A 14,418-nucleotide genomic window follows, 5' to 3' on the forward strand; every position below is an offset into this window, starting at 1 on the left:
GCAGTCTTTAACACTGGTAGCATGCCGCGACAGCGTGGACGTGAACCGTATGTGCAGTTGACAGACTTTGAGCGAGGGCGTATAGTGGGCATGCGGGAGGCCGGGTGGACGTACCGCCGAATTGCTCAACACGTGGGGCGTGAGGTCTCCACAGTACATCGATGTTGTCGCCAGTGGTCGGCGGAAGGTGCACGTGCCCGTCGACCTGGGACCGGACCGCAGCGACGCACGGATGCACGCCAAGACCGTAGGATCCTACGCAGTGCCGTAGGGGACCGCACCGCCACTTCCCAGCAAATTAGGAACACTGTTGCTCCTGGGGTATCGGCGAGGACCATTCGCAACCGTCTCCATGAAGCTGGGCTACGGTCCCGCACACCGTTAGGCCGTCTTCCGCTCACACCCCAACATCGTGCAGCCCGCCTCCAGTGGTGTCGCGACAGGCGTGAATGGAGGGACGAATGGAGACGTGTCGTCTTCAGCGATGAGAGTCGCTTCTGCCTTGGTGCCAATGATGGTCGTATGCGTGTTTGGCGCCGTGCAGGTGAGCGCCACAATCAGGACTGCATACGACCGAGGCACACAGGGCCAACACCCGGCATCATGGTGTGGGGAACGATCTCCTACACTGGCCGTACACCACTGGTGATAGTCGAGGGGACACTGAATAGTGCACGGTACATCCAAACCGTCATCGAACCCATCGTTCTACCATTCCTAGACCGGCAAGGGAACTTACTGTTCCAACAGGACAATGCACGTCCGCATGTATCCCGTGCCACCCAACGTGCTCTAGAAGGTGTAAGTCAACTACCCTGGCCAGCAAGATCTCCGGATCTGTCCCCCATTGAGCATCTTTGGGACTGGATGAAGCGTCGTCTCACGCGGTCTGCACGTCCAGCACGAACGCTGGTCCAACTGAGGCGCCAGGTGGAAATGGCATGGCAAGCCGTTCCACAGGACTACATCCAGCATCTCTACGATCGTCTCCATGGGAGAATAGCAGCCTGCATTGCTGCGAAAGGTGGATATACACTGTACTAGTGCCGACATTGTGCATGCTCTGTTGCCTGTGTCTATGTGCCTGTGGTTCTGTCAGTGTGATCATGTGATGTATCTGACCCCAGGAATGTGTCAATGAAGTTTTCCCTTCCTGGGACAATGAATTCACGGTGTTCTTATTTCAATTTCCAGGAGTGTATAATTCTTTTCTTAAGAAATAAAAGAGATTGATATACGCTGTTTATTGTTATAACCTGGATGCGTTTTCTGCAATGTTTATAGTCATTTACTATTTTAAACAGGTATAATTTGTTGATTCTAAAAGCTATGTAATATTTCTAATCAAAAAAAGATAAACATGGAAAATTTCATCCTTAAGATTTAGCTTTGCTATATTTACCAGAAGAATGAGAAAGAAGATAATCATAAAATTCTCTGCAAGATGAACTGAAATGAATTTTTATAATAATAATAGCTGTCATTCATTCTTTAACGTTTCATTAATTGAACAGTTCCGCTTGGGCATTTTCAACAGACACCATGGTTTCAGAGTTCCGTATTCACATTTACTGTCTGCTAACAGTAGTAGATGGTAACTTTGTCCTCACAGCTGATCATCCGCCAGCTTTCACTTCCAAGTGTTGTCAGTTGTTCCAAAAATCGGTAGACTTGGAAGTTTTGTCACTGAGCGAGTGAAATCTTCCAACAATACATCACCCTTTCGTTTAACTGCAGACTGTTAAGGCCTGTCAAACAATCTATGAATATAAAAGACCATGTCTTGACTGACTGCCGTCATCACCCAGCCCAAACTGCTACGGACAGAAACTTGACTTTGGAGAAGGTGTGGATCGTATACCATAGGCATCATTGAAGTAACGACTTTTCGAACTTCCTACCCTAAGGGGGTGAAATAGAGGATGAAAGTTTTTTTTTTTTTTTTTAAATGACGGTATTAAGGCAATTTCGAAGCTAGGCATCATACGAAAATTGATGTTCGGTTTCTCGATCAGCATTTTTGGAAATTTAATCCTGTGTGGGTGAAAGGTTTTTCTTGGAAATATATCGTTATTAAAGAACTACTAAAGTATTTTGAAAGCTACATCTATGAACACTAGTATTTTACTTCTCAGTTACAAATAAAAAATAAGTTTTTCCATTTTTTTGGAAATTGAACCCCTAAGGGGCTGAAATAGAGGATGAGATCTTTTATGGAAATATTTTATTATAAAAGCATTTTTAAATCTAAATCTATGAAAATTTAAATTTGGCCTCTCAGAAATCAAAAAATATATGCTTCACTGTTTTTGGAAATTCAGCCCCTATGGGGGTAAAACGGGGGATGAAAGTTTTTATGGAAATATTTCATAGCGCAAGCAGCTATTGAAGCTAAATCTATGAAAATTTGTATTTGACTTCTCTACTAGAAATAAAACATACTGATGTCACTGTTCTTGGAAATTCAATCCCTAAAGGGGAGAAATAGGGGGTGAAAAGTTTTATGAAAATATTCCGATTAACTGACTCATCATTGCCCAGCCCACACTGCTGAGGATAGAAACTTGAAGTTTGGAGACGGTGTGGATCCTATAGAAGAAGCGTCGTTTAAGAAGGAATTGTCCGAAATTCCACTCTTAAGGGGGTTAAATAAGGAAAGAAAGACATTTGAAAGTATGTCATTATTAAGAGAGTTTTGAAGCTAGAACTACGAAAAATAGTACGTGGTTTCACAGTCAGAAAAAAAAAAAATACATGTTTCACGAATCACTTTTTGGTCAAAAGTACATTTGACCTTAAATAGCGTGAAAAATTTAAGTGTTTGCAGTTTGTGAACAACGTAAACATTCGATTAAATAAAAACAAAAAAATATCTCTGCTGGCCATACAGCCTACACGAGAGCGAAGGAACGGGCACTAAGCTAAAGCTCGCGTCACCTAGGAAGGCGCTTCCACACATACAGGTGGAGCGGGAAGAAACCGGGGGGGGGGGGGGGGGATGAGAACTGCGCATGCGCGGCAGAAAAGAGCGGGCAAACTTAAGTCCATGTTGCCGAACTGCATTGCTGCGGATAACAGTCAGGCTCGCTTGCATACGGTACATTGTGTTGTACGTTCAGATCTATGAAGGGAATAATAAATATTAAAATCAATTTCGATCAATCATCATTAGAGAAATATTAATTCACATCATTAATTCACGTTCACTGCTTCACAGATTTATCCTGCGTGATGTCGGGAGACGAGAATAGCTGACACAGCTTTGTGAAGACGAAGTACAATTTTTCTCAAAACGATATTGAAACTGCTTGCAATAATTACGATTTATTGCGATTTGAACTGCGTTATAAGTAAAAATTTAATATCCAACAAAATTAACTTCAAGCACAAACCGAAATCATTATATTTGCTTGACAACTGCTTCTGCTCAATAGCATTTTTAAAAATGTGTAAGGCGTGTGTGTGTGTGTGTGTGTGTGTGTGTGTGACGATAGTTAAGTGTAATCACTGCTTGTAAAAAAGAACTAGTGGTAGAAAAGACTAATGTAAAGGAGTATCGTAAAAATGATCAGTAAGTTGTCATATTTTTCGTTGTTAATGGGCATTATGAGTGTAAACTAACACGTTCGATATTACAGCGAGAGACCGCATTTATAATCTATTGAACAAGCAAACAATTAATCGTCATTTGCGAATAACTCCGGGGAATCTGACGGATAACATCGAAAATCACCGATATCTCGACAAGTAACAGTTACTGTCATTTTATGGCCTTATCCAGTTCGTGCCTTGAAAATGACAGAGGTTTACAACATGGTGGGAGAAGCTTAACTTCTCCTTGGGCAATATGTTGAACATCATAGTCTGCATAATTAAAAGGATACCCAGTCCTAATCAAAAAGGCTAGGAAGTTCTCATTATTGTGTATGCAACTGATTCGTTGACAAACACATTTTTTCTATTAAACCACAAGTATTTAAGAAATATTGTTCCAAAGTCTACATCGTAATACCATCGTCACTTCTGAGTCTGTTTCCGAACAAACTGATATTAAATTTACGATGATAGGTTCAAGGCTTATATCCATCGTCACTTCCTTGGCAAATTCTTCCCTCTGAAGCTTTTCAGCATGCCACACAGTCTGTGCCCACGCTACAGCTGGGATGTTGTCTGTTGTCTATTGCCTCATGCAGAAGTGGTTCACTGTATGTTATCGTGAATGTTTTGTTTTTTTCTCCCACATAACCTTAAAATCCTTTGCCCTCATTAATTCAGTGGGGCTACAATGACAGCGACACGTGGGTAAATGCAAAACTGCGCCGACCCGTGTGGCCGAGCGGTTCTAGGCACTTCAGTTTGGAACCGCGGTCGCAGGTTCGAATCCTGCCTCGGGCATGGATGTGTGTGATGTCCTTAAATTAGTTAGGTTTAAGTAGTTCTAAGTTCTAGGGGACTGATGACCTCAGCTGGTAAGTCCCATAGTGCTCAGAGCCATTTGAACCATTTTGCAAAGCAGCGTGATAGGATTCAGGTGCAAGGAAGTCAACTTTGTACAGTCAAGTTTGTACATTCTGTCACGAGTCTGGTTTATAAGGTGCTTAATATTCTTATTTTTAAGCTGGGGAAAAATATCCGCTTTTCTGGTGTTTGTACTTGATTTTTTTCTCTGTGAGAGTTGAATTTGTAATGTTCCCTGGCAGCACACACACTATTAATAAAATGAAATGACATTTAATTGTACTATGTACGCCACTATGAAGCAATTCGTATGTACTGTAATTGTTTAACAAAAAAATATTATTTAATTTTGTATAAAGGACATTCGTTATTATTGTAATATTTTCTGTAATAATATTCTCGATGTATTTATGATTGTAATATTTCTATACTCATAATGTAATTACGAAATATGTTAATATCTGCGATAAAAAAAAATGTAAAATACAGCCACAGAGGAAAATAATGTTGTAAGATTACAAAGAGACATTCACAATCAGCAAGAGTATAAATAGGAATACATAATGTGCATTCTTTGTCGTGTTCTTCGAGAGCTGAGAGAGAGAGGAACCTGTGTCGTAGCATTTTATGAATAAGTAGACTTCTTTTGTCTGTATCTATCTTTAGCCGCCATTAGAGGAGAAATTACAAAGTAATGTAAGTTTAATTATTGTTGTGGTCTAAATACATTATAATTTATCAAAATTGTGTATTACTAATGTAAATTAGCTTGCCCATGTCATCTATAATATTTCTTTAAAGAATTTTCAGCATTTTTAGCGATTATCGTTGGTGTTGCTGGGCTGTGCCGCGACCGAACGATTTGCAGCGGCGGCACATTTAAAAAATTGTTCCGCTAAAAAAAATTAACCAAACCCGTAAATCGGGAGCAGATAAAATTAGCAGTGAATTACGAAATATTTTTCTTTTACAGCGATCCTGAGGCTAACGGAATTTATTACTGGTTTTACATTTATGCATTCATAGGCGGATAATTAACGTTGAAGTTGTTAATCTGCCGGTTCTTTCAATTTCTAAAGCAAATAACTTAAACGTATAGTGAAGTGTGTTTTGTCAATGATATTTAAACGTTCATGTCGGCTTGGCAATATTTAACCATTTTATGCTAACAGAGACAGTCTTGTGTTCCATAGCTAACGCCGGGAAAGAATTCAGTAAATATTTAAAAAACCACTGCATTTAGAAAATGTGTGCCAAGACCGAAATACGTAAAAAATTTAATTTATACAATTTTCAAATAAATGTTATTAATCTGTTAGTATGAATTTATCAGCATGAGAGGGTTGCTAAGGTTCACGTAATTTTAAATGTGCTAATTCTGTCTAAATGAATTTTTATTACCACACGTAAATAAGGGGTTCTACAACAAAGTTCGTACTGAAAGAGTAAAATAACAAAAATATTTAAAGCCATTACCTCCCCATTTTCAAATCCATTCACAATTTTTTACATAATAAATATATATATTATTTTTTTATTTCATCAAAAATTATAACTGGCAACGACCACTTTGAAGCAAGGTATGACAAGGATCGTGAATCACGTCACGAAACTGGAAGCATTCATTGCCGAATGGTAATCACTGCTATTTTTCTTGCACGTAAATACAAAGTTTATTCTCAGAAACAAAACCAGAAGAAGAGTCAGCATGCATAATAATTATCCGAGAACCCATCCATATGAGAACTTCAAAACCGCCAGTACTGTCACTCATTTTCCAACAGATCTTCTTGGAATGATCCTAATTGACCCATGTTTCATCAAGGTAATACACTGTTGAACTACCTCCTTCTCTTGTATCATGAATCTTTAAATGGAATATAGTTCATGCTGCACCTAGGTCATTTCTTTGAATTAAGAACTCTCTTCTTAACATATCTGGAACCAGTAAAATTCCTTACCTTGGCAAAGCGCTTACCATTGAAACCTGCATAACTGTAAAACGTTTTTGTTATGTCGGGCATTCATCATTCACATGGAGCACTTTAAAACATCATTGTTAAAACTATCCGTTTGTGTTACAGGTTCCTCGCAATTTTGATGCTTTCCAGGCGACACGAAACCAAGTGTTTCTACATTCTCAACAGCTCTGACAATTTTCTTTACAATTCTCTTTAAATTTCTCTTGACCGACACCGTATGGTTCTTGAGTCCATTCTTGTGTTTTCCAATGTCAACAGTACGAGACCTGCTTTTAAATTCACGTTTGAAAAATTTATAAATGCGCTAAATAATCCACCTCGTCTGCTTGTGAAGCACTTCACGTTAATTGCCGTCACCTGACTTCTTTTCAAAACGCATTTAAACATTTACAAGATACACATTCACAGCTATTGTTGTTGTTGTCAGTCCTGAGACTGGTTTGATGCAGCTCTCCATGCTAATCTATCCTGTGCAAGCTCTTTCATCTCCCAGTACCTACTGCAACCTACATCCTTCTGAATCTATTTAGTGTATTTATCTCTTGGCCTCCCTCTACGATTTTTACCCTCCACGCTGCCCTCCAACGCTAAATTTGTGATCCCTTGATGCCTCAGGACATGTCCTACCAACCGATCCCTTCTTCTAGTCAAGTTGTGCAACAAACTTCTCTTCTCCCCAATCCGATTCAACACCTCCTCATTAGTTACGTGATCTACCCACCTAATCTTCAACATTCTTCTGTAGCACCACATTTCGAAAGCTTCTATTCTTTTCTTGTCCAAACTATTTATTGTCCATGTTTCACTTCCATACATGGCTACACTCCATACAAATACTTTGAGAAACGACTTCCTGACACTTAAATCTATACTCGATGTTAACAAATTTCTCTTCTTCAGAAACGCTTTCCTTGCCATTGCCAGTCTACATTTCATATCCTCTCTACTTCGACCATCATCAGTTATTTTGCTCCCCAAATAGCAAAACTCCTTTACTACTTTAAGCGTCTCATTTCCTAATCTAATTCCCCCAGCATCACCCGACTTAATTCGACTACATTCCATTATCCTCGTTTTACTTTTGTTGATGTTCATCTTATATCCTCCTTTCAAGACACTGTCCATTCCGTTCAACTGCTCTTCCAAGTCCTTTGCTGTCTCTGACAGAATTACAATGTCATCGGCGAACCTCAAAGTTTTTATTTCTTCTCCTTGGATTTTAATACCTACTCCGAATTTTTCTTTTGTTTCCTTTACTGCTTGCTCAATATACAGATTGAATAACATTGGGGAGAGGCTACAACCCTGTCTTACTCCCTTCCCAAACACTGCTTCCCTTTCATGTCCCTCGACTCTTATTAACTGCCATCTGGTTTCTGTACAAATTGTAAATAGCCTTACTGTTACAATAAAAAAAGAAAGGAAACAAAAAATGGATAATTGAAAGAATAATTCGGTTCTCGTGAAGTGCATCAACAGTGCAGCATGTAGGAGCTTGATTCTCGCTCTCTAGCTGCAACTCTCTGCTAGCCGCTCGGAAAGAGAATGAATATTATTGGCCGCCAGTGGCAAGTGGAGGGGGGTGTGCAGACCGTCTGAAAATTGGGCCGCCTTCTTACATGACGCAAATAATAGTATTCAATAAGCACTGCATAGTCACATTCTTCACACATACAATGAACTTCAAATGCTGCAATATCGTTAGGAGAAATGTCATAAGTGATGCTCCTTTATACCTACTTTGGTTTGGGCTCTATTTGTCTTGAGGGCCATAAAGTGGAAGGTCAGTAAGTTACGGGCAGGGGTAGGTAGTACGTGCTTTTCTTTTCAACATAATTCTCTTTCTTTAGGCATAAGGCGACTAAAACCAGATACAGTAAATATTGTGAAAATGTGTATTTCTATAATGTTCTGCTTCTAGAAAATTTGTTTTTCAGAAATATTCAAGTAATTAAGAAACATTACTGCAAGCATATTGTCTCTCAATAAAAAAAATTGGGCAATCATGTGTCCCGAACGATTTTCTCGGGACACTGGAAGATTTTTCTTAAAACAGGGACCATTCCGACAGAACAGGGACGTGTGATCAGCCTATTCAAGTTAAAAAATATTTTTTAGTGATGATCATCATTTATAGGCACTAAAGTATAAACATTCTGCAACACATCACTGTCAACACATTACTGTCAACAGTGACCTCTCCTGCAACTCATAAACACTTCTGTCAGTGAGGACAGGTCAAAGGAATGCAGAAATCCCTAGAAAGCTGAACAATCATGCAATGAAAAGCGCAGGGAACTGCAATCACATGCATTCTAGTTATGCTAGGTAAGCACACCTCGCTCTGTGTAATGAGAGGGAAAGTTACAATCATTTCCTCCAGTTTGTATTAATATATCACTAGCTTTCGTGGCTACAATTCAGCTGCTTAACTTCTTAATTATCGGCAGCTTTGAGTAAGGTGTGTAGCTCTCCTTCATTGCAATTTCTCCACTTTTAATACTGCGTGGATTCTTTCACATATGTCAGGTGCTGCCTGTCTAGTTAATCAAGTGATTAATTAAATGATGAAGCTGAAACAGTCTAGTTGCTAAAAAAAGACAGAAACTGACACAATACTGACTCTTCAAAATCTGTCTGGAGAAGGAGCCACTGGCTCCAAAAGCTTGCCAACTACAACAGTATTTTATGTGTGTATTCTGCTGCTGCTCGGTGAGTTGATTTTTTTATCTATCCAATTATATAGTTTTGTCAATAATTGATTGTTTTTGTTGTTAAATAAATAAATAAATAAATAGATTATTGCTTGCTAGGGAGGACGCTGCATCTTATTTTGTTAAAGAAATTTCAGGCATGCTCCAAGGAGGGTGTTTGGGAATCTTACTGTTAATGTTGTATGTTAAGTACCTGATATGCAATATTAAATCATCGGACTTTTTGGGTATGATACAGTTGCACTGATGATCGATAACATTTTAACTACCTAGGCCTCCTTGACAGTTTGATGCTCCACCTTTGAAATGCAAGACAGTAGTGATTCTACATAACATGGATTCAACATGTCCCTGGTAGGTTTCCAGAGGTGTGTTGCACCAGACATCTATGCATAAATCACCCAAGTCCCATAAATTACAGGCTGGTGGTTTGTAACCATGGAAATGGCAGATGGTACTGTCCCAGATGTATTTTGTTGGGTCCAGATGACGTAAGTTTGATGGCTAAAACATGGAAATGAGTTCATTGGCATACTCCTTGAACCACGGTAGCATAATTTTGGCCTTATGTCACAGACAGTTATTTTGTTGGAAGATGCCATTGCCATCAAGGAAAACACCAAGCCTTTGAGCAGACAGTAGTAACAGTACAGTAATAAATCCCAAACCAGCTATAGTTATATGACTATTCTTAACAGCAGTTTTCTCTAGCCTTCTAAACTTCAGCAGCAACTAAAAGTTATAATAAACTATACTACTATAACATCTGGTTCATCTCATTCTTCTAGTGTTCAAGTTTATGCTTTTTAGCTTGATATTAAATGGAGAGGTATAACTTCATCTATAAAGATTTTTTTATATGGAAATCTGTCTTCATTGGTGTTTAATATTAAGAATCCTAGTATACTTGGATTCCTTCCAATGTCCTACAAAACTGCAGCCCATATACATTTTCAGTGAGTCTGTGTTGGTACAACATTTTCTGAATTTTTAACCTACTGCTTCCTTTGAGAAATTCCTGGTGTTTAGTTAGGGCAGTTGTGTGCTTCTATTAAGTGCTGACTTTTAAATATTTTTAATTTTTTGTTTTGTTGCATCTGAGAAGAGGCAGAAAGATTCTGTAATGATGGAAGTGGCTGTAAAAAGGATAAAACATTTACTTTTGTTTTCAGTATAGTGATCATTGTGAGATGAGCTGTGTATGCTATTTTTGTATACTCATGTTTGATTCAGCTTGCTGAAAACCATTAGCACCAGAGAAACTGCTGTTACAGGTACGCCGGACATTCATGCTACTGCTCGAAGTGCTGGCCATGAGTGTGCTGGTTCTGATGGACAGGCTAATGTATGAGATCCTGTCTCTCATCAGCAGGCATGCACTTATCCACTACACACAGACAGGTATATTAACCTATACACTCTTCATTTTGCATCTCTTTCAGCTCTACCCCTAATCTCCCTGTCTATTTTTAAATGCAAACATTTTTCTAGACACCATATTTATTTACAAAACGTGACAGTTTATATGTGGTGTATTATGGCAGAGAAGGGAGCCTGTGAGCACTGGAGGTAGTGACACAGGTTACCACTAATGTCATAATACAAAACACACATCATATTTATTTTATTTATTTATTTAATTCATGTTCTGTAGACCCATTAGCGTTAAATCGCTTGGATGTAGAATGTGTCATTTACATAGATTCGAGACATTTGTTTATAATAATAGGTTGTACAATGAATAATATATTACACAGAAAAAATGTTTACAAGAATTGTTTTTGTAAAAAGTTACAAATTACATTGAACAGACTTACAATAGATCAAAATCAATTCACATATTCTCATATATAAATTCGTCCAGTGAGTAAATGGTTTTACTTAGAAGATAGTGTTTAAGTTGATCTTTAAAAGTATGTGGATCAGTAACTGACATTTTTAGTGCCTGAGGGAGAGCATTAAATATTTTTATGCAAAAGTAGTGTACTCCTTTTTGCACCATACTTCGACTCTTATGCTCAAGATGTAGATCATTTTTTACCCTAGTGTCATAGTTATGATACATGCTGTTCATTTCAAAAAAGGAATGGTTTTTACACAAGAAACACATGATAGAGAAAATGTACTGAGATACTGTTGTGAGTATTCTCAGTTCTTGGAAGAGTTTCCTGCAGGAATGTCTGTAATTGACACCACACAGAATCCTAATGACTCTTTTCTGGGCTATGAGGATTTTGTTTGCCTTTGTCTGGTTTCCCCAGAATATAATTCCATAGGCCATCAGGGCATGAAAATAACCAAAATAGGCAGTTTTCAAAGTATTTAAGTCACTGAAGGAAGCAATCGCGCAAATAGCATAAATTGCTGAGCTTAGTTTTTTATATAGGTAAGGAATGTGTAAGGACCAGTTTAGATTGCTATTAACAAGTAGACCCAGGAACTTTGTTGACTCCACTCTTGCTAAATTCCCTTCATTGTATTTAACATTAATCTCCCCTTCAATATTTTGGCTTGTATGGAATTGAATCAATTGAGTTTTTCAAAATTTAGTGATAATCCATTAGAGGTAAACCAGTTAAAGGTCTCCTGAAAAATTTCATTTATAATGATTTCAAGATTAGTATTTGTTGAATTGTCTCCTGAAAAATTTCACTTATAATGATTTCAAGATTAGTATTTGTTGAATTGTCTACCAGAATCGTCCTGTCATTGGAAAACAAAGTAAATTTTATCTTGGCCCTTGTACACATTGGGAGGTCATTTATGAAAATAAGGAAAAGTAGAGGACCCAGAATAGACCCCTGTGGGACTCCGCAGTTTATTGTGCCCCAAGAAGAGGACACTGGTCCCGCATTAGTGGTGTTTACCATGACCTTCTGTTTCCGGTCCTTTAAATAGGAGGCAAGCCACATCCCTGCTTCTCCAGTTAACCCACAAAATTCTGCCTTTCTCAGAAAAATCTCATGGTTCACGCAATCGAACGCCTTAGAAGGGTCACAAAAAATTCCCGTTGGAGACATTTTATTATTGATTGATTCAAGAATTGCATTGGTGAAAGAATGTATTGCATCTTCTGTTGAGATGTTTTTTTCTGGAAACCGAATTGCCTTTTATTGAGAATATTGTATTTACTACGATATTCAAGAATCCTTCTGTGTACAAGTTTCTCGAGAATCTTCGAGAAACAAGTTAAGAGTGAAATAGGACGATAATTGGTAGTTCATTTCTGTCACCCTTCTTGTTCAATGGTTTCACCACTGCATATTTAAGTCTATATCAGGGACAATTCCTAGTCTCAGTGATTCATTAAAGATGTGGCACAGGACTTCACAAATGAAAATGTGTGTGTGTTTCTACTGGAAATACTGTCAATACCAGTTGAGTTTTTGTTTTTCATGGTCCTTATTATCTTCTTAATTTCCTCAACAGTGACAGGAGGCATGCTAATCTGGGGTGCTGCACTAAGTCCACTTTTTTTTTCTTTGTAAAAGATTCAGAGGCTCATTTATAGAACCATTACACCCTATTTTATCCGCTGCAGTCAAAAAATCGTTTTTGAAAATTTTTGCAACATATTCCCCTTTATCAGTGATATTCCCATTATGTCTAACTTCAATATTTTCTGAGTTGTTTGAGTAACTACCAGTTTCTCTTTTAATAATACCCCAGATGGTTTTTATTTTGTTGCCAGAATTATCTATTTCTGATTTGATGAACATACTTTTTGCCTTTATCAGAACTTCATTTAAGATCTTGCAGTACCTTTTATAATGAGCTCTTATTTCAGGATCATTAGTATTTCTGAGAGAAACATAAAACAGTCTTTTAGTCCTACATGATGTTTTTATTCATTTTGTGAGCCACTGTTTGCTGGTATGGCTCTGGTACTTGTTCTTTGCAGTTCTTAGAGGGAAGACAGCTTCAAAGTGGCACATAAATTCATTTATAAATAGGTTAAATTTGTCATTGACTTTCAGTGCTCTATAAATTGGACTCCAGTCAATGAGTTGAAGATAACTGTTGAAGATCATGAGATTTTCATTATTAATTACCCTAAATGACCTTCTACAGACTTTTTCCTTCTTGTGTGGGCATATATCATTGATCGTTAGCAATTGGCCATCATGGTCGGAAAGACAATTTAGGACTTGTTTTACTGTTGCATTGGTGTTTCTACCTATTCTCATCAATGAAAATATTATCTATAAGACTTGAACAGTAGTTTGTAACCATTGTGGGGAAGTCTACCATGGGTGTGAGGTTGTATGTGTTCATTATATGTAGCAGGTCAGCTCTACTACTATCATAATCTAGAAAGTTATACTACTATCATAATCTAGAAAGTTCATGTTAAAGTCTCCTAAGACTACAGTATTTTTATTTTTTGAATATATATGGGATACAAGAGATTCGAGTTGCTTAAAGAACATACATTGCTTCCCTGATGGGGCCCTATACACTGTTACTACAATGACTGACAGGGTCTTGGTGCTAATTTCTATACCACAAGCTTCAAAATGCTGATCAAAACAGTATTTTGTGAGATCTAGAGATCTATACATTATTTTCTTTTTTACATATATAATTACACCACCCGTCTGCACACTGTTTCTACAAAAGTGAGAGGCAATATGATAGCCATCTAGATTCAACGTATTGATACCCTCCTTTACATGGTGTACAGTAAAACAAAGGATATCAGTATTATCAATAGTATTACTGTCACTGATATTCATTGTCAACAGTTCTATTTTACTTCTTAGCCCCCTTATATTTTGATGGAAAATACACAGTTTGTCACATTTAGTATTGACTTTTTGAGGAAGTGAGTTGCTGGGTTTCAAGATGGGTGAGTTTTTGCACACGGTCGTTAGATAATTGATCTAATATTATATTAATACAAATATATCCACTTGATAAATGAGGTTTAAATCTTTGAAATGCATTGTGGAAATAAATGAAACAGTGACTGGTAGCACTAAAGTGGTTGTTTCATTAAAAAATTATATTTTTAAAATATGTATTGGGTTTGTGGTTATATATATATTATGTTCTAATGTCCATTGAGCAGCAAAGTTAGCAGGGCCAAATGCAATATTATGCATAACACAGAGCATAACTTTGTTAATATTAACTCCATTTCAGAAACCATAGCATTTTTGTACAGATTAAGCGAGTAGTCCACAAACAACTAAAACCAAAGACTGTCTTTACCTTTTGCTCACAGACCACAGTAGTATGCGACAGGATTCAAATCATATATA

The 14,418-nt window shown here is 37.7% G+C and overlaps 1 protein-coding gene across 1 annotated transcript in view; it reads left to right on the top strand.

Annotated features, from left to right (window-relative positions):
* Positions 1 to 14,418, top strand: part of LOC126088565 (protein sneaky) — a 371,958-nt gene that overhangs the window by 137,429 nt on the left and 220,111 nt on the right. The window contains exon 10 of the mRNA XM_049906792.1: positions 10,429 to 10,555. Within this exon, the coding sequence (XP_049762749.1) occupies positions 10,429 to 10,555 (127 nt within the window). The remainder of the gene's footprint in view (positions 1 to 10,428; positions 10,556 to 14,418) is intronic.

The sequence above is a fragment of the Schistocerca cancellata genome, chromosome 1, assembly GCF_023864275.1.
Source record: "Schistocerca cancellata isolate TAMUIC-IGC-003103 chromosome 1, iqSchCanc2.1, whole genome shotgun sequence".
NCBI classification, from domain to species: domain Eukaryota; kingdom Metazoa; phylum Arthropoda; class Insecta; order Orthoptera; family Acrididae; genus Schistocerca; species Schistocerca cancellata.